The following is a 21,800-nucleotide window of genomic DNA, read 5'->3' as shown; positions in this document are numbered from 1 at the left end:
ACCTAAAACCTAAACTAACATGTTTAACTGACATATATCCTATTATTTTCAAGACCTTTAGTTTGATTTGATTACTTGCATCATTCTCTCAGTAAATAATTTTATTGTTAATTTTAAGAAGAGCCCTGTTATTAAATTCCAGGCTACCTGAAGAACCATCTCATCCTGTTAGGTCAGACTTGCCCCACTCGTGCTGACATGAGAGGGCCTACTGCAGATCCCATCAAAGAACTCTGGCGGTTGTGATCCAGAAGAGCTTTTTTTGCTCTAGCACATGCCCTCTAGAACATTCTATCCTCCCCCCCCACAGTGAGATCTGTTCCCATTTCCTATTCTTCCACAAGAACTCAAAGACCTGGCTCTGCCATTTGGCCTGGGGACCCCATGTGGAGTACCACACAATGGAGGTGACTGCTAGGCTGATCGCCTCCTGCTTTTCCCGCCCATCTTTTAATTTCATATTACTGTATTTTAATTGTTTATTTTATTATGTCATTATGTTGTTACTGTTATGTTTATACTTCTTTTAATTTCTCTGTTTTTACTGTTGTAAGCCGCCTACAGTAGTACCATGGTGAGATAGGCGACAAATAAATTTAACATAGCAACAAACAAATACAGATAATCCTCGACTTACAACAGTTCATTTAATGACTGTTCAAAGATCCAAAGGCACTGAAAAAAGAAACATGACCATTTTTCACATTTGCAGAACTGTTGCAGAATCTCCATGGTCACGCGATCAAAATTCAGAGGCTTGGCAACTGGCATGGGATCATGCAATCACTTTTTTTGGGGATCTTCTGACAAAGTCAGTAGGGAAACCAGATTCACTTAACAACCATGTTACTAACTTAACTGCAGCGATTCACCTAGCAACTGTGGCAAGAAAGCTTGTGAAATGGGGCAAAATTCACTTAACAACTGTTTAACTTAGCAACAAAAGTGTTGGGCTCAATTGTGATTGTAAGCCAAGAACTACCTGTAAATTCATTTGTTTAGTTTCTGGAGATGGGTAGTCAGTGTGCTCCTCTCTACTGTCTTCCGTTGCATTCCCTTTTTTGCTTCTCCTTCTCTTTGTCTGCTCCAGCTGTAAACTTTTAACTGCCTCTTCTCTGTTTCCAGAGACTAAATTGCAAGAATGTAGCTCCACCCACTAGCTAATCAATAAATCAGCTGCAATTGTAGATCTCACTTCTCAGGTAGTTAAACAAGCAAACACAATGCAACTGAAAGAATAAACTGTTTTATCTAATTAGGCAAACAAGCCTTCCGTGAACCTACTCAACTCCAAAAATTGGCCACATTCCCTATTCCTGTTCAATCAATATAAATGAGTGAACTAACTTTTCTCTTTCCCATCCTAGTTTGACAATTAAATTACCTGTGCTTGAACATCTCCCTTTTCAGCTAGGAATTGATAGTATTGTATTAAATCTTCCTCCAACATTCCACTTGCCATTCCTGGATTTTCTATTTCATCCGGCAGACGAATTCTCTGAACCACTGTGCCTCCAGTCAGAGAGATATCACTAGCCACTAGGGAGAAAGAACAGGGCAGCAACATTTAATTTTATCCTTATAAAATTCAAAGTCTAGTGCACATCATAGTTTTCATACATGGAATTACTAAAAGGAATCTTCACCTGTTCTAAATGCCCTTTGAATAACTGACACATAAATATTTATAAGCAAATATACCTTTCATTGAGTCATGCGATTCTGTAAAGTATACAGAAGTTTGCTAAAAGATTAAAAGTAACACTGTATCATTAAGATATTCCTTTCTAAGGGAGACCCTCAAGATTACCTCCAAATTATGGATACTTTCCACAAAGAAAAATGTTCTAATCCTGGGACTTGTAGATTAAGTTTATCGGGGAGAGGGGAGAAACACAACACTATCATGGGACAACTAATTTAATAAGTGTGAAGAGGTTCTGGCTGCTATTTCTTTATACAAATATTTGTGATGCCAGCTAAGTCTCCAAGTAAGAGGGTTAAACAGAACCAATTAGTTCAAGCAAGGATAATATCTAATATTGCAAAAATAAGAAATAAACTTGAAACATCTAATTAAGATAATATTGTACTAAAGAAAAACATTCATTATATGCTTGCAATTCTATTATTTCTTATGAGAAACTAAATAATAGCACAATTCTGTTTGCATAAGATTTTTTCCCCCATCTCTTCCCCAAATGTGCTACAAGATATATGAATGTTCCAGATCAAATTTACACCATGCAAGGGATAGTGAAACGTTTCCCCTTGTAGATCCTGTGACAAAACCTGTTATGTCAATTGAAACAAACATCAGAGTCCAAGCTTTGCTTTTAACATTAGCTGATTACTAGCCATCATATAATCTGTATAACCAACCACATTTCTATTTAAAGGGAATGAATGTCACAAATTTTTCTTGTGTATAAATTAGTTAATAGAAATGTATAAATCTATTTCTTCATCTACTAGATGTATATACATACATATACGTACCATGGTTAGCTACTAGGCGATAATGCGTAAGTGCAGATTCACAGCTCTGAAGGACACCTATTCCAGCCCAGTACCGGTAGCCCTGGAAAGAAGCAACTACTGTCATAAAGCAAGTACTGCTGTCTTACATTTGAAAATACTCAAAACAAAGATAACATGTTTTTGTTAAATTATCTGCAACTTCTTTTGTTTCAATGAAGTTCAGGATAGAATGCTATAAGTAAAAACAATAAAATTGAGCAATTCCAAAACCTTATACATACAATTACAATATTCCTTTTTAAAAGCAAATTAATAATACTAAATTTATCTCGAGGTAAATTTCTCTCTGTTCATTGGGATAAATTCTCGGTAAGTACCAAACATAGCCATAAAACCTAGAAGGCAAGATTGCTATCAGGATTTTGCTGTTTTATGTCATTATTTGTATGGTTGAGGAAACTCTACTTACCAAAATCATATGTGCTATTAAATTTCCTCCAAGAGCACCAAAAGTATAATAAACTAATGCCTACAAAAAAAAGTGCAGCTGGTTAATTGTATTGTTTTCAATGGCATACTAACAAGAAACAGGCAAAAGATGGTGGCTTTACATTACCTTAGCCTGGCTGGAATCAACACCAAGACCAGAAGCGTATAGAAATCCAAGGGCCTGAAAGAAACATTAAAAAATGGCAATTTTACAAAATTATTTTGATTAGATATATTTTCTGAATCCAAATTAAATAGACAACAGCATTATATCCAGACATAGGCATAGTGTGTGAGCTGTGATGATGATGATGAAGAAATCCGTAACAAATTGCCACAGATAATTCCTGTTTTGTTTTGTTTTTAAAGTCCATAGAAAACTGCAATGTTGGTTTTGTTTTGACACAGGGGCAAAATTTTTACATAAAATAGCAATAGAATAGCACTTAAGATTTATATACCGCTTCATAGTGCTTTATTGCTCTCTCTAAGCAGTTTACAGAGTCAGCATATTGCCCCCAACAATCCGAGTCCTCATTTTACCAACCTCAGAAGGATGTTTGCTCTGTGAATGTTTACATGTTATGTTCAATTAAACCATGGCAACATGTAATGTTTGTGTATTATTATTTTCAGCAGACTGTGTTTTTCTATTGTTGTGACTTCAGAGCACATTTTATGACCAATTCATGCAAAACTCCGCGTTATCCCAAGGGGTTCACATACTTTTTCTTGCAACTGTAAATCAAGCAGTAGAATACAATGCTACATGGCTTGGGGCCAGTTATCTGCAAGATCACTTATTCAAAATAAAATCTGATTACCCAAGAGGTGCGTGTAGAGAATGCTTATTGACAGTCCTCATCATGATGGGACTGCAGGGGCTCCCCTCCTGTAAAATGCCCTCCTCCCAATATAAGTTCAGCAGCTGCACTTTTAGTATCCAGGAAGTGTTAAAAAAAAAAGTTTTCCCAACATGAATTTAAACACAGACATGAGTGTTTACACACACCTGGATGTAGTATGAGGATTTTTCCTGAAGATACATAAAACTATATTTTACGAGATGATAATAATTTATTATTTATTAAATCTGTATGGAACCTGACTCTCAATGACTCTGGACTACTTGATTTCACAGTTTTAACCATTAGCATTATTTGAAACTTCTAAATTGTTGCCCATATTGTATTAGAATGTGTTTTGGATGATTTTAGATCTACAGCGTTTTTTAATAAAGTATATTGGAAGGCTAATATTAGTTTTTTGGCTACAATTCTTGGATGAAATGTTGGAATATCTCACATTAATAGTTCAACTTCTAGGAATAATAGTCAATTTTGTATAAATTTAAGATAAACAAATGCAACTTTAAAAATGTTTATTAAAAATAGAAAATGTTTAAAAGGGGCTAGCTATCAATCTCACTATGTTGAAAGTATAACGTATGAAATTGGTTTGTTCCCTTATTGCTCCTTTTGACTTAGTATCTGTAAATTAATTAATATAATTTTATATAGATGAGTATGATTTAAAATGTGAGCATACTTTTCATTTATACAACCTTCCCCCCCCCCGAATTTTTCACAATAAGAATGACAGATCTATGGGCCCTGAGGGAAAAAATTATACATACTGTTTGACCTTTAGGAGATCCTTCTTCAGTAAGTTTCTCAAACAGTTCTTTAGCTGATTGAATATTTTGCTTCAAGTAGTCACCAAACAATAATGTATAAGACACTCTTTCCATCGCCTTAGTATGATTCATGTCAGCAGCTCTCAAAAAATACTGATAAGCCCTTAAGGGGAAAAAATGCATGCTGTTATTCTTTTAAGCATAAATGCTGTTCCAAAAATGCACGTGTAGATGGTGTGCAAATTCTCCAGCTGAAGGCTGTACAAGGCCTTTGAATGAGTATGATTGTTAAAACCCAAATCCAATTTCATTTTATTAACATTTACAATGAACGTAGTTATTTCCTCATTATGTATTTAATAATGTTCCCCTAAAATTACATTAACAATATTACATTAACAATTGCTAAAAACTTTTGGAAGTTTCTGGGGGATACATCCAAGTTGGACAGACCTCATATCTCTTCCCTAAAAGTTAGCACATTTCTCTCATGTGATATGTAATGTAAGACATGAATGCAATGTCATAACTGAAATGCAAGCCTCATATACTGAAAATAATAGCAAAAACATTAAGTCAAACATTTTTATTGCTGGGGTGAGATTGAAATTATTTTTTTTGCAGTTTGTTAGCAAAAAATGTGCACTGAACCTACCAAACCTTTGTTAATAATTGGGGAAGAAGGGAGGAAACCACCCCATGCTAATGATGTGTGCTTAGGGGCTTCATGATTCACAGAAATAGGAACTCATCTACTTCTGCCTTAAGTTTTAACCTAATAGGTAGCATTTATCTGATATGCTATATCTTGTAAAACAGTGGTCCCCAACCTTTCCAGCTCCATGGACCAGCAGTGGCAGGGGAGAGGGAATGGTTTCATATGCGCACCCGCCACTTGCAAAAATGGAGCTTTGCGCGCTCACCTGACGCTTGCGTAGACCAGTTTCCAACAGGCCGCAGACCGGTATCAGTCTGTGGACTGGGGGTTGGGGACCCTGTTGTAAAAGAAACTTGGAGCACATTAGAGATTTCTCAGTGACTGCATATATTCAACATATACCGTATTTTCCCAAAAATAAGCCCTAGCTTGATTTTTACATGTGCACCTAATATAAGCCCTACCCCCCAAATAAGCCCTAGATAAGACCCTGTCCACTCTGTACCACTGTCTAGTTGCATGAGGTGGGGCAAGGCGCGCATGTAACAATCAAGCTAGGGCGGGGATAGGGGGTTGAAGCTGCCTCATGCACCCTGCACCAGCTTGCCTCAGGGCCCCCGCAGCCAGGCCTCCCATGCCCACACACCTGCCTCGCCTTGTGGCAGTGGCACCACCAGCAGCAGCCCCATCCAGCAGGAACCTATGTGGCCATTGCCGGCCCACTTCTGGTTGCTGGCAGCTGCTAGCAGCAGGACGTCATGTGGCACATTTCACCGTGCTGCCACTCGCAGCAGGCCATGTGGAGTCCTGCTGCGAGCGGCCGCAGAAGTGAGGCAGCGATGCAACTGGTGTCATGGCTGGAAAGGCCTGGCTGCGGCAATCCTGAGGTAAGTGGATGCGGGGCTCATGGGGCAGTTCCCCACCTGCTTTGTGGCGGCACCTGCGTGATGCACCTGGCATCCTGCCGCAAGCGGCTGTGACTGGGTGGTAACCACGTGGGCTCCTGCTGTACAGAGTTGTTGGTGCCACCGCCACAAGGCTAGGTAGGTGTCAGGGAAAAAAATAAGACATCCCCCGAAAATAAGACCTAGTGCCTCTTTGGCAAAAAAAAATATAAGACTGGGTCTTATTTTCGGGGAAACACAATTGTTTCTGCATTTGCTAGTTTGATCCACAGAATTTGTAATCCAAAAAAATTATTAAAGGCTACTGATATCCTTCTATCCAGAAGATTTGATCTATATAAAGAAGACAACTCACTCTTTCTTCTGGGCCTTTTTCCTGCTCTCATTAAGAATTTTCATCCCTGTTTGGTAAACATCTTCTGCTTCTTGCATTTGTCTTCTCTTATGAGACTCCTCTTCAGCTAATAAAAAGAAGATTTAAAAAGAATAATTAACACTCACTAAAATTCTGCTCATTTTATTCTGAGACCATCTATTTCGGGCTTTTTTTTTTGTTAAACTATTGTTTTTTGCCATTTTGCTTATACTGCGGCAATCAAATTACTACAGGCTCTGAAAAGAAAAAAAACCCAATCATATAAAAAAACAATCCAAAGTATATCTGGCTCATAATTTGATGGTATTCTTAGAAATCAGTCTTCATGATGCATTTGATGAAGTTTTTTTGTTAAAAAGGCGTTATTTTTTAAAATGTTAAAAAAACACTGATTTTAGTTATTACGAATATGCAAAGCATTTTGTGGCATTTTCAGAGTAAAAAATTATGAAAACACACTTTTTCCCCCAAATGAGCTGCTTGGAGCATTTCCCAAGGTCCAAACCATCCTATTTTATACTCAAAACACATTTTGCATAGAAAGCAGAATATTTTATGAAATTTTACATCTGACCAGTTTCAAAAATAAACATTATCTGCTACATTTTTAGAATTAAAATAAATGGAAATGAAGCTTTGATTAACTCTATTGATAGAAATATTTCCAGTGATCAGCGAGATTGTATTTCAGCACAGAAAAAGTATTGTTCCAGGTAATATCATTTATTATTTTAAACAAAAAGCTGAACTAGCAACTGGAATCATGAACGGAGTAAAAAGAAAAAAAGAAAAGAAATGCTTCTTTATATTTATTGTTTACTCAGGATTATTCTTCTATAGTTTCCAAAGTTTTGTAAGCATGTGGAGAAAATATTCACATATTGAAATTATCCATACATTGGTACATTTTTTTCTGAAGCATTATTTAACTGTATTAAATGCATCAGAACTTTAAATCTAAGCTCTACTCTAAAAAAACCAAGCTCATGAGTAATGTATCAAAAATTCTAAAATATAAAAAGTAAAAATTGAATGGTGAGTTAATAGTCATATGTACAACATTAGGCTAAAGAAAGAGTAATTTCATTTAGCTGCTTAATTTAACTCTTGCAAAAATACAGAAGGTATGTTTTTGGGTCCTGGTAAATACCGTTGGGAGATCTTTTTGTAAGCAGTACTTGTACTGGCAACAGTTCCCATGCTGATAATATGCAGAATCTCTATTAACAATGGATCCTTTAAATCCATTTATCAGAATGCACAAACATAACTTTTCACATTCACATCCCTTATTGACACCTATTAATTTAAATTCACGAAGTCTGAAAACTGAATTTCTTAGGAAAGCCATTCTTACTTTCACAAAAGCCCCACTTTTGATCAGTCTTGTAGTCATAGGTTGTGGCACACCATAGTCTTCCATCTTCTCTCCCATCTGCAGTACATTCTGAGTATTCCTTCTCCATAAAGAGAAAGGGGAACCGACATAACTCACCATCTGCAGTTCCTCCAATAGCTGTCAAAACTAGAACAAAAACCCACATGAAACACCCTGAAGTTACAATGCCTACAAGATCACCAATTGTTCGTAAATTTTAACATAATTTTATTTCTTGCAGATTTCCTGTGTAAAAATATATATCCTAAGGTATTTTATTAAAAAAGAAGTCTGTAAACATTTTCACATTTTCAGTTTCAGAAGATCAAGAAATTGTAACAGGTTAACAGAATCTCATATAAATTGTCAAAACCTCTGCCAGTCAGAAACTATTCTACAGCAGAACCAAATGTATGAAAAGTTATCTCTATGCTGTACAGCTGAAAGCCAACATGACAGTCACAAAATCTAAACAATTAAGAGAAAATAAAACCAACACAATGAAATTATCTAAATCAATTCTTTAAGGTAGAATCTGATTAAATCTGTTGATAAAGTACCAACGTCCATTTTAATGCTGCAATATTCTGCAACAATTTACTCTTATAGTTCTTGACCTAAATTAAAAATAGATTAGGATTTTGACAGAATATCGTCTCTTTACAAGATGCAATGCAATTCTGAAATTTACATAAAACAAGGAAATGCAATTTGACGTGGCATTTGAAGAGAACTGAAAAGCCAGCGAGCATGTGCTATATTTATGATACAGCACTAAAAGAGAGCAAAAATCATATTATGCTTTCTTTCAGTATTATAATTAGATGTGTGAAAAGTTTCATAATGATTAAGGACTTTAGATGCCTTAATTTTGCAAAATATTTGTTCTTAAAAAAATCTATTGGGATATTTCAATTAGCAAATCTTGATGTATCATAAAGATTATCTGCTTATATTCAAATAAAACTTATATGGTAACCAAATACAGTAATAGCTTATTTGTAACTCCTTCTATGCCATATGCACTGCAGTAAGCCCCAAATAAGCTGCAGTGACTGATTCCCACAAGCTAAGATTCAAAATAATCCACTTTATGATTTAAAATTATGTGTGAAATCAGATATAAAAAACATTCCCATCAACAAACAAAATACAAGGATATACTGCACTGAAACAGACAAGATATGAAAGAAAGACAATACTATTACTTTCTTTCAAAATACATATTGCAATTTCTATTCAGATGTATGTTTCTCACCATATTTTTCTAGATTAATGTTCTGAAATCTGCCCCCCTCCAGCTTCTCTATTTGCTACCAGTAATTCCTGTGGAGGTGAATGGTATAGCTGTCTTTTCAGATAACCTATTAGGAAAGTTATGTATGCAGTCATGCATATTAATTCAGTATTAAGATGTATTCCCACACAAGGTTGTAGACAAATATTCTAAAAGTTCTCATCCTTCGGCTGAATGCAACTGAATCAAAAATAGTCTTGCAAAACTTCCAGAGCTCAGTAGTTTGTTTGATAGAAACAAAACATTTTTCATTTTGTGAATAGTCTTGTTTTCAATGCATTAATAAAGAAATATGCATATGCCTTCCTATATTTAAGTCCAAGTTCTCAAATACTGATTAATCTTTAAATATTTGACAATTCTTTGGTAATCTTGATGGAAAAATCTGTTATTATGGGATTGTGATGAACACCAGGTATCACTAGCATCACCATCTAAAATCTGTTTCAAAATTGGGATCTGAGAATTGGAAATAAGATGCATACAAGGATTAATAATGTTGTCTGCATTTAGTGACTGAATCAGTAAAGTTAATTAAAACCACAGAATGTAAGCTATGATTTTTTAATTGACATTAAAGAGATTTACCAGCAACCTGTAATAAAAAGCATTTCGATCAGAAGTCTGATTAACTATGTAACTCTGTTAAAACCTTATGAGTACACTGGTGGGGCTGAGATATAAAAAAGACAGAAAACTATTTTACCAGCAAAATCAATTCTACTGATTCATGGATACACATGAATGCATTTTTATATTTCCGTCAGTTATTACAATTTTACCCCACCTTTATTTTATAAGTAACTCAAGATGGTTTATATATAACTCTCCGTCCTCTTCCTATTTTCCCTACAACAAACCTATGAAGTGCGTTGAGCTGAGAAAGTGTGACTAGCTCAAAGTTACTCAGCTGGTTTTCATGCCTAAAGCAAGACCAGAGATCATAGTTTCCTGATTTCTATGCCAGCACCTTAACTACTACACCAAACTGGCCCTCATGTCCTAAGGCAGTGGTTCTCAACCTGTGGGTCGGGACCCCATTTGGGGTCGATCGACCATTTCACGGGGGTCGCCAAGCAAGGCTGTCCGCCATTTTTTTGTCTGCCATTTTTTTTGTCCGCCATTTTTTCCCCTTTTCCGGCGGGTGCCTTTCCTCCCTTGGGCTGGGCCAGCTGGTGGTCGGCCTGCTCTGTCTCTGCCGCTTGCCAGCTATGCCTCGGCCAGCGGAGGGGGCGGAACCACGCATGCACGGCGCTTCCGGGCAGGGAAAATGCTCGACTTACGACCGGTTGGGTAGTCCTCGACTTACGACCGGTTTAGTCCTCGACTTACGACCGGTTTAGTCCTCGACTTACGACCGGTTTAGTCCTCGACTTATGACCAGTTGGGGTCGCGGCATTAAAAAGGTTGAGAACCACTGTCCTAAGGAGTATTAAATTACAAAAAAGCTGTAGGCAGAATTTAGAACATACTGTTTAAACAATGCTGTTTTAAATACATACTATTAGTGATTTTTGCTACATTTTTGTAGACACATATTTGATTTTTACCACATAATACCCAGAGAAACAATTGAGAAACATGAAAATATATCTGGGATCTCATGCAGGCGCCATTATTTTTAACAAATAGAAACAATAAATATTATATTTGCACAGTTGTAGCATTTTCTACACTACTGCTCACATTTTGAAATAAGGTACCTATTTTCTTAAAAACCTGCAGACAGGATCTGCAGCTTACACGATGCTTTTTTATCTACCACTTTCCCATAGAAATTCGCAAGATTTAATTGGGATATAATGTTGAAAACTTGTAAGCAAGCTATATATTTGTTCAATAATGACTTACAGATAAATAGTATAATGTTACTATTATTTTAAGGTCAGTTTGTTGAAAGAAAAGCAAATTTATACAGGAAGGAGGGATATGAGGCCTCTGACTCGCTATAACAACTATAGTTTTATCAATTTCTCTAAAAACCATGCTAATGTTTTCCGCAAGCTCTTACCAATCTCATCTAAAAAGTACATATAAAACTACTTCAGATCTGCGGATGGAAAACACTAATAACCCACACAATCACCTGTTTTTTCTGCTTCTACTTCTTCCAAGTCTTTATTTAGTAAGGCAGACAATTCTAAAGAGCTTAAGCTCTCCAAAGTCCTTTCCTTGTCCTCTTCTCCAAAACTATCTCCATCTTCAGCTAGAGTCTCTGGATCTTCAGAATCAATAAAGATCTGACCTGCTACCACTTGGGCTCCTGTTGAATGATCCTTCACTTGTTCTTCAGAAGGCAAGGTTGACTACAAAATAAATAGTTGGGAGAAAAGAGAAACAGATAGCTTTTGTTAGGAAATATAGCAAAGTTGGGGCTTTTATTTTAAGATAATTACATGCAAGAAGTCAAAAAGACACCAAGATAACCTTTAGATTTTAAAAACTACTTTGTTACAGATTCCAATTTATCAATTTTCTTCCAGAATCTGCTTTTTGTTTTTAAAATGTCTGTTCTCTACTCCCAGCAACTCAATCTTTCATTGTATCCCATTAGATCAGTGGTGGCGAACCTATGGCACGGGTGCCAGAGGCGGCACTCAGAGCCCTCTCTGGTGGCACGCGCGCCATCGCCCCAGTCCTAGGCCTTCAGCTGGGTTTTATAAAACCTTTTCGCTTTAGGCCTCCACCGCCGTGTGCAAAAAAAAAAAAAGGTTCAATCAATCAGTCAATTTCAACTTCTCGCAGGAAAAAAAAAGATCTTGCAAAGTTGGAATTGATTGATTGAACTTTTTAGTCCCACCCAGTCTGCCGTTACCACCGCAGCCACGCCCACCCAATGGGCCACGCCCAGCCAATGGGACACACACCCCCCAATTGGCCACACCCAGCCAATGGGACACACCCAGCCAATGGGACACACCCACCCAGCACCCGACGATGCATAAGTGGGTTTTGGGTTGCAGTTTGGGCGCTCAGGCTCTAAAAGGTTCGCCATCACTGCATTAGATGTTGCTAACTATGACTTCCACCAGCTTCAACCAATGCAGCTAAAGGATAGGCTTGCTAGAAATTAGCTGCAAATATTTCCCATTTCAATTCTGAAATGACCTGTGTGGAAATAAATAATCTAATATATTTCAAAATAATAGAATCACTGAAAGAAAAATATTTTTCTCTCATTTAAGCTTTTATAAATCCATGAAACTTAGGCAAAGAATTTTTCATGGCAATTATATATTGCACCATGTTCATTAATTCAAAAATTCATAGCAATTCTCAGCCATGAGAAAGGAATCCCAGACAAAGACTAGTCACCTTTGATTCAAAAGACTCCTCTTGAGCAGCTTCTTCATCTACAAAATGAAAAAGGATGATTTTAACAGCACAATTTGTGAATAAATCATGTTAACAAGTGACATTGTGTGTCAAAATTTCTGATGATAAAGAATATACAAATATAAACTTACATTTATAAAATTACTTCATGCATAAATGCAATATGTACCCAAAGCCATACAATGATGTGCTAGAGATAAATACATACCTCGCAATAAATGAATATACAGTGCATTCATAAAGTATTCACAACCCCATCACTTGCAAATTTTGTTATGCTCAGCCTGATTCTACAGTTGTTGAAATTCATTTTTTAATTAATCTACACTCAGTACGCCATAATGACAAAGTAAAAACAAAATTTTAGAAATGTCTGTAAATTTATTAAAAAGAAAAAACTGAAAATATCACATTGGCATAAGTATTCAGACCCTTCACTCAGTACTTTGTTGAAGCACCTTTGGCAGCAATTACAGCCTCGAGTCTTTTGGGGTATGATGCAACAAGCTTTGCACACCTGGACTGGGGGATTTTCTGCCATTCTTCCTTGCAAATCCTCTCAAGCTCAATCAGGTTGGATGGCGACTGTTGGTAGACAGCCATTTTTAAGTCCCTCCAGAGATGTTCAATAGGGTTCAAGTCAAGGCTCTGGCTGGGCCACTCTAGGACATTCACAGAGTTGTCCCTAAGCCACTCCTATGTTGTCTTGGCTGTGTGCTTAGGATCATTATCATTTGGGAAAGTGAACCTTCGGCCCAGTCTGAGCTCCTGAGTGCCATGGAACATGTTTGTATTGAGGATATGCCTGTATTTTGTTCCATTCAGCTTTCCCTTAACCCTGACCAGTCTCCCAGACCCTGCTGCTGAAAAACACCCCCACAACATGATGCTGCCACCACCATGCTTCACTGTTGGGATGATATTGGGCAGGTGAGTGATGCCTGGTTTCCTCCAGATAAAACATTTAGAACTGAGGCCAAACAGTTCCATCTTGGTTTCATCAGACCAGAGAGTATTGTTCTTCACAGTTTAAGAGTCCTTCAGGTGCTTTTTTACAAACTCCAAGCAGGCTTTCATGTATTTTGCACTGAGGAGAGGCTTCTGTCTAGCCACTCTGCCATAAAACCCAGATCAGTGGAGGGCTGCAGTGATGATTGTCCTTTTGGAATTCTGTCCTATTTTCACACAGGATATCTGGAGTTCAGTCAGAGTGACCATCAGATTCTTGGTCACCTTTCTTACCAAGGCCCTTCTACCCCAATTGCTCAGTTTGACCGGGCAATCAGTCTTTGGAAGAGTCCTGGTTGTGTCAAACTTATTCCATTTGAGAATTATGGAGGCCACTGTGGTCTTAGGAACCTTCAGTGCAGCAGAAATTTTATTGCAGCCTTCCCCAGATCTATGCCTTGCAATAATCCTGTCTTTATGCACTGCAGCAGTTCCTTTGACCTCATGGCTTTTGCTTTGCTACAGTATGCATTGTCAGCTGTGAGGTCTTCTATAGGGAGGTGTGTGTCTTTCCAAATCAGGTCCAATTTAATTTACCACAGGTGGACTCCAATCAAGGCATACAAACATATCAGCAACGATCAAGAGAAATGGGAGGCATCGGAGCTAAATTTCAATTGTTGTTGCAAACAGCCTGAATACTTATACCAATATTTCAGTTTTTTCTTTTTAATAAATTTACAAACATCTCTAAAATTCTGTTTCCACTTTGTCGGTACCAAGTGTAGATTAATGGGAAAAAAATGAATGTCAACCACTGTAGAATCAGGCTGCAGCATAATAAATTTGACAAAAGTGAAGGGGGGGGGGCTGGATAATTTCTGAATGTGCTGTATAATTATAATTCATAGCTTATTTGTAAATCAATAATCCAAATCAGGAAGGATTACAAAGCATAGTTTGTCTTTAGTGAAAAAATAAGTGATAGACTTTTTTTTATTACTTCTTCTCTTCACCACTAGAACTAGCACTTAGACTTATGTACCATTTTGCAATGCTTTACAGCCCTCTCTAAGCGGTTTACAGAGTCAGCATATTGTCCCCAACAATCTGGGTCCTCATTTTACCAACCTCGGAAGGATGGAAGGCTGAGTCAACTTTGAGCCAGTGAGATTCGAACTGCCAAACTGCTGGCAGCCAGCAGTCAGCAGAAGTAGCCTGAAGTACTACATTCTAACTACTGTGCCACCACAGCTCACCACTAATTAAAAAGATCACAGGACTATCTAGAATGGTTGGCAATTGGAGCAGAAAATACAAATTGTTTCAATAAAGAAAGAAATCTTACATTTGCAAAAGGCAATGTGGAATAACTAGAGGTATGTAAATAAAATACAGCTTAAAGTTAAACTGCTGATCTAATTCAATCAGTTATTCCAAATTAATCAATATGCTGAAAACCTGTAAAAGGTAATTTTTTTCTCTCACTGTAAAATGTGAGTTTACTTTTTTATTTTGAATAATCATCAAGCATAGACACACTATAATAACAATGTGACTGATATTTATTTCTATTTACAGTACATCTATTTCAAAATTTTTTAGATCAGCTTGAATCCTTAGGCAGGAGAAAAAAATGCTTTAGACAAAACAGAGGTAATATAAGAAAATAAAAGGTTTGATACACGGAAAGGGCCAAAAATAAGGAACTGAAAAAAAACTACAATAAATTTTGGGCAATATTATATACTATATTATATAATATTGCCCAAAATTTATTGTAGTTTTTTTTTCAGTTCCTTATTTCTGGCCCTTTCCGTGTATCAAACTTTTTGATTCAAAAGCAAATTAGAAATCACTCTTTAAGAAGTAATGTTTTAGAAAATTTCCAGACTTAGTAATATAAAGTCTAATTTGATTTATTTAGAAAAAGCAGCATATTTAGTATCCATAATAATGAGAAAACTATTGTACAGTATCAAAAAGTGATTTCACTTGAAAACAATTCAAATTAAAAAGCATAGATACTAATAATGATATATTTTAATGATCAACTTCACGATAAATTGCAAAGTTTCTATTACCGTATATACTCGAGTATAAGTCGACCCGAGTATAAGCCGAGGGACCGATTTTCCCACAGAGAACTGGGAAAAATTGGTGACCCGCGCATAAGCCGAGGGGGCATTTTGGCTGTTCCTCCCTGGCCGCCTCGGCCCCCCCGGCCCTGTCAGTGAGCGCCCGGCAGGGCGCAGCGTCGCCAGGCCTCCCCCCTTCNCGCCGCCGCTGACTCGAGTATAAGCCGAGGGGGGCATTTTTCAGCCCCAAAAATGGGCTGAAAAACTCGGCTTATACTCGAGTATATACGGTACCATAGTATTATGTGTGCAACAGGCTATTACTTTAATGTAAACCCATTAAACTATCAAACCAATAAATGTATTGAAATAATTTGTATCTTTAAAGTGAAGCAAGTTGGCTGTATTTCATTCTCATTGCATCATGTTAACATCTCTCTGAAGGAACAAGCTCTATATTAAGTTGCAGGCAAACATATTGTTGACTGTCAGCAGATAAGATGTTCTTTCCAAAGCAATGTATCATAAGAAAAACAGGTTCTGTTTGTTTAGTTGTCTTTCTTTTCACCTGGTAAAGATTTTGTAGAAAAAAAATGCCAGCAGAGAAGTCTTAGCTTAGGTTCATTATATTCAAGGACTCAACAACAACAAAAAAAAGTACATTTTAAAAACCAGAATCCCTGTTAGGGTAAACATTCAGGTCTGGTTTCTTAAAAGCTTACTCTGAGTGTATATTAAAAACACAGGCACATGCTAATTATTTATTCCCATGAGAAAAAAACAAGGATTATTAACAATTCAAGATCAATTAACTAAATTGTTTTTCTAATATGAAAACCTAGAGTTTGAAAAAGATGGATACACGTGACTCTTGTTATTCAGAGAACCGTAGTTCCATTCCAACATAAAACCACAGTCAATAACACTGCAATTTACAAGACCTTGAGTCTTGGAAAATTATATCCAAAGCCTTTAGCCAGTCTCTTCTTTTTGTTAGAAATTCTTCAAGAATGATTTTATGTGCAGTGTACTGATATTTACACTTGCATCAATTTAGTCACATGGCTCCAAGGGGCTTCGTTGTAGTCTTTCCATTGATGGCATTTGGTTTTTCTAGTTATTCTGCTCTAAGAGGTTCTTTATAATCTCGGTGGAATGGCTTTTCAATTGCATTGTTGGATGTTAATACCGTACTAACTGAAGACTCTGATCAGGCAACTTCCTCCATAACCAACTAACCACCTCTGACCAAGGTGACTGGTTACTATAACAAGTCTTGTGCCAAAGGTGACCTATCAATATCTGTTGCGACCATTTAAAAGTATATTGTTAAGATAACCCAATCCTTTTATTTATAATCATGTTCTTTCTCATGCACAAAAATTTGTTACGTGCAACAAGTAACAAAAAAATCAAGTGCAAAACCAAAGATAAGCAAAAACTTTTCCATATATTGTATACTGAGGTCTCACCTCTATTAGTCCATGGTAAATATGTAAAACTATAGATAATGAGACCACAGTTCAAATGGGACACCAGTAGTAATTTCTACAATCCCCATCAGCTAAATTAAAGCGTGCATGCGCACACACACACACAAATTATAGGTATTTTTTTTAGAAAGTATCAGGTAGGATATTAATGCAGGAACCACCTAGAAATTGCAAATTATGTTCAGTTACTGCAGAAAAAAAGAACACTTATAGAATCAACAAAAAAAATAAAAACTATTGATCCATGTTATCGTGAATATAATTTTCAACAAACTTTAGAGAAGCCTTCCCCAACTAATGTAGCATATCATGGTGATAAACATGTTGGATTAAGATAGATTCAAATCTACTCCCAGCAATGGAACACAATGACTGATTTTGAGCTGATTGCAATTTATTAACATACTCCACAAGGCCATTGTGGTAAAAATAATCCTAGGTGGGCAATCTTGAGCTTCCAGAAGGAAAGGAAAAGCAAGAGATAAATCTAACTAGGAGGATGGGGAGGAGGAATGATTTTTTTTATACTTTTAAAATTCTGCAATATGGCCAGTTCTGAAGTTAAAATCTACAAATTTGTAAGGCAATAAGACGACAGAAGGATGGTTCATATACCACAAAATATTACATTATATTCCCAGCATTAAAGTCAAGCTAATGTTCAGGAACCTAGTCAGTCTGGAAAAGGAATCTTTTTAGTTATATATATTCATGAGCCCAGAAATGTTTTCCATGGCAATGTTAATATGGATGGCAAGGACCTATACCTAAAACAGAGCCAATAATTTTGAAATAATCCAGTCTTATTTGGAGAAAACAAATATCATATAGATTTATAATGAAGGTGCATGTCCTGCTACCCACGTGGTAGAAGAAATATTTTGCAAAACAATTAGTGTGTTGAAGAATTGCAAGAATGACAAAACTGAACTGAAATATAACTTTTAGAGGAAAAGATGATAAAAAAATTGAACTTTTGTTTGATAATCTACCATTACATAAAGTCTTTCACAGTAGTTGCAATAAATGACAAAACAAAAATGCAAACATTATCATCAGTCCAAAGCTAACTAAACACTTTTAGAGCAGGATTTTAAAATAGTGTCTTAGTTATTTGAAAGTAATAGTAATAGGATAGGTATAGAAATATAGTGCCAATTAAAAATTAGTAATCTAGAATTGTTTTCTTTGCTTCACAAAGCTGGGTACTCTAAAAAAATAAAATATCAAACCATACTTTTGGATGTAATAAGTATTCAAAGTACATTTTTCCTTATAGCCGATATACTGTATTAAGAAAACGCTTTCAGATTTTTGGACAGTGAGAACATAAGACAAACAACTGGATAAAACTGTATCTATCAATGCGCCTTAGATAAAGCATTCATCCTTGGCATTGTTCTGCCTATGTTTTCTGTGAAAGACTTCTGTAACATTTCTCATAGCAAAGCTATTCTTTAAACATGTGGAAGAGAGAGAAAGAACATGACAAAGCTAGGATCATCAAGAAAGATTTTACTTTTTTTCTGATACAATTCTGTATGCTCTAATAGCTAAACAAGCATTATATTCAATGGGGTTTATTTCAAGGCAAATATTCATACAACTACAGGAGGAAATTTCCAGTGAATATATCTAAAATATGCCTAGAGATGAACCAGTATTAAATATGAGAGGTTATGCTACCATTTTGCTAGGAAGAAATCTTGTGTTATCATATATCCAGCCTTGATTAAGTAATATATAGAAATACTATTACATCTCTGACAATTATGTGGGTGAATTTGAACTAAACAACTTGGTTTTTAAGTGTGAATAAGGGAGAAATTAGTCAACATTTTGACTGAAACATTAACTTTTATTTTATTTTATTTACTAGTGGAGCAGTTTAATGGTAGAATTATCTGCTTTACTCTCTCAGTCAAACTGACTTTACTATCTCAGTTATTATTTATATAGGGTATGATGAGAACATGACAGAACAGAAGTAAACATATATACACAGTCCATGTAAAACTTCTATGGAAGTATGGCAGTGGTCTCATAACTGGATGTCCAATTCAGCTATCCAGGCAATCTCCTCTGGTGCTTCTTCATGCAGATCTTCTAGGGAACTAGAGAATGCACATCATGGGCAATCTTGCACAATATGTTTAATAGTTTGCATATCAGCACAACAATCACAACAATTCCCACTGATAAAGGGCAGTAGCACTTCTTCCAGTATCACACCTAATTCTGTTCAATTTCAATCAGACAAAGTGAGGCAGGTCAAGATCAGGTGGTTTGGTAGAGAGATAACTGATGGTCAGGCCACAAGAAGGTATCTTGGGCCATTCCTCTCTCCAGGTGTTCTTGGGAATAATGTAACTATCTCAGTTATCAATCTCCACTGCTTTTCTTTTATATATGACAACCAATTTTCTCAGACATTCTAGGCAGTGAAAAACTACTATCCCACCCATTAATACTACAAACCTCCCTGTCTGCTATTTGTTATTAACTTACTTCATAGCTAAATTTATTTTATTCATTTATATTCTTCAACTTGCTCCTATTCCACACTGCAGAAATGAGCTCACATATTTCACACAAACAATAAGCACCACCATCTGGCATCTTGTGTTTTCCAGAGCATTCTGGCCAGCCAGATAAATATAGACTTTATTGGGGAGGTATGGCAAACTAAACAGTCTTTAAAAAAGCTAGACAACTGAAGAACCATCAAGGACAAGGAATAGAATGATAGGAGATGATAGCTTAACCACATGTAACCCAGGATGGATGCTCCTCATGAGAAGACTGCAGGATAACAATCTCCCACAGGTTGGAGTACCAGGAGAGGAAGGGATCAACCATCATTCTGACAGTCATTATGGTCTTTTAAAGGACAGTGACTTTGCTAACCTCACTTTCTAGTCATTTTTAGAAAATGCTTATTTAACCACCTTAAGGCTATTAGAGATCTGAATGATGAGTTTACGGCCGTTTTAGAACAGAAGAAAATTTAACCGTAAGTTTAAAAACTTAAAACAGGAAATAAACAGCAAAAGCTAAATAGATTTTGATCTAAGAAAGTTATAAATTAAGGGTCCAGGCAAATTTGGAATATTGAGACTTTTAAGATTTGGGAAATAAACAGCTTTTTGTGGGAAAAATTTTTCTTTGTAACCTTATGGGAGGGCAAAGAGTTATCAAATTTGCTTATTCTTATTGTGATGAAGATTGGAAGTCATTCCTTTATATATTTCTTTTCACTTTTTATTCTTTTTCTCCATTTCTCTTTCTAAGTTTAGTTTGCAATAATATAATGTAATGTAATATAATAATCAGTAAATATTCGGTAGACGCTTTTGAAATTTTGTTAATATATTACAATAAATTAGTATTCTTCGGGGGGGAGGGGAAGATGATCAAGAAATGGCTTTCCTGATGCAAAAAGACAAATGTGTATCTTATCAGCAAAGCATTAGAACATGTCTGGTACATTGTGTTTTAATGTGCATTAATGGCTTCAGCTGCAGGCATAGATCATATTTAGATGCCTGCATAGGCAAAAGGAAATCATAGTCACCGCCTTGAGTTTTTATAGGAAAGTTGGGATATAAATATAACAAGTAAGTGCCAAATACATATATATGCACTTGTTTGGATACTTATATAGACATATCAGTATATGAACCATGTATTAAGCATGTATAATAACCATCAGTTATTGAAGGGGGTGTCAAAAACTTTAGCAACATTTATTAATGCGCTTAATAAACAAACCTTTCCACTCCTCGTTTAGCAGATCATTACCTGGCTCTGCTCTAGAAAAAGCTGGTAGGAGCCTTACAACAGGTGGACCCCGTTCTCTGCTCTGAACCCCGACGTCTAGCCTTACGTACAGAATGCACAGCAAGTGCCTTTAAACACAAAGGGGGCCCATACAGAATATCTCTCCGCCCCGCCTGTATTAATTGGATGTTCGTCGCCTTGAGTTATTTATAAACATAACAAAGGTGAGATATAAATAAAATTAAATTAAAAAAGCGATTAGTGACAGTATTGAAGCGAGAGGTTATAAAGGTAAGATAAAAGAGACTAATCTGCGATGTTTATATACCCTTTCTGGGAGGTTGGGCAGAAAGGACCACGAAAGCAACTATTTCTTCTAACGCACCTGGCCCGGTTCACGATTGGCCGCCTCCCTTTCACCCAGACCGGCTTTCGGCCTTTTGCTTCACCCCCATACCGGGCCGCCGCTGCCGCCCTCTCAATCAGGTTCTCCCCTCCCAAACTCGGCCCCCGTCGACGAGCAAAGCCCACCGGAAACGCTCTTACTGACCAGCAGAAGCCAAGCTGATCGACGCTAGCAACAGGAACAGCGGCAACCACACCGCCACCCGTGCGAGGAACCACCGTGGCCGGGCCTGCGAGAAAACACCCATCCCGCTGAAGACGCAAGCGATTCCGCCGCGGCACTCCGAGAAAACCCGGAGAGCAGACCCCTGCTCTCCGCCCCTCAGCCGCACGGGCGGCCAATCAGAACACCTCTCCGGCGCTTCCAATAGCTGCTTGACGTTGGAGACGGCACGTTTTCATTGGCTCTCATGTTTTCTGACATGGCCTCTCCGAATTGGCCGGAAAGACACCGATGCCAATGGCGGAGCGACGCGTCAATGTCATTGTCTCGGCCAATCAAAAGCCGGAGAGGCGGGTGACCAATTAAGACAGTTCTGA

The 21,800-nt window shown here is 36.9% G+C and overlaps 1 protein-coding gene across 1 annotated transcript in view; it reads right to left on the bottom strand.

The window, feature by feature from the left end:
- SEL1L (SEL1L adaptor subunit of ERAD E3 ubiquitin ligase) overlaps positions 1-21,544 on the bottom strand; it is a 41,468-nt gene extending 19,924 nt beyond the window's left edge. Inside the window, exons 1-10 of the mRNA XM_015825803.1 lie at positions 21,406-21,544; positions 12,536-12,573; positions 11,307-11,526; positions 7,903-8,070; positions 6,525-6,630; positions 4,607-4,769; positions 3,098-3,151; positions 2,951-3,010; positions 2,500-2,581; positions 1,385-1,539 (exon numbers count right to left, since the gene is read on the bottom strand). Coding sequence (XP_015681289.1) covers positions 1,385-1,539; positions 2,500-2,581; positions 2,951-3,010; positions 3,098-3,151; positions 4,607-4,769; positions 6,525-6,630; positions 7,903-8,070; positions 11,307-11,526; positions 12,536-12,573; positions 21,406-21,508 — 1,149 coding nt within the window. The 5' untranslated portion in view covers positions 21,509-21,544. The remainder of the gene's footprint in view (positions 1-1,384; positions 1,540-2,499; positions 2,582-2,950; positions 3,011-3,097; positions 3,152-4,606; positions 4,770-6,524; positions 6,631-7,902; positions 8,071-11,306; positions 11,527-12,535; positions 12,574-21,405) is intronic.
- Between the last annotated feature and the right edge of the window lie 256 nt (positions 21,545-21,800).

Source organism: Protobothrops mucrosquamatus, unplaced genomic scaffold (assembly GCF_001527695.2).
Source record: "Protobothrops mucrosquamatus isolate PMUCROS unplaced genomic scaffold, P.Mucros_1.0 scaffold2808, whole genome shotgun sequence".
Taxonomy (NCBI): domain Eukaryota; kingdom Metazoa; phylum Chordata; class Lepidosauria; order Squamata; family Viperidae; genus Protobothrops; species Protobothrops mucrosquamatus.
This window is presented reverse-complemented; position numbering and strand designations above follow the sequence as displayed.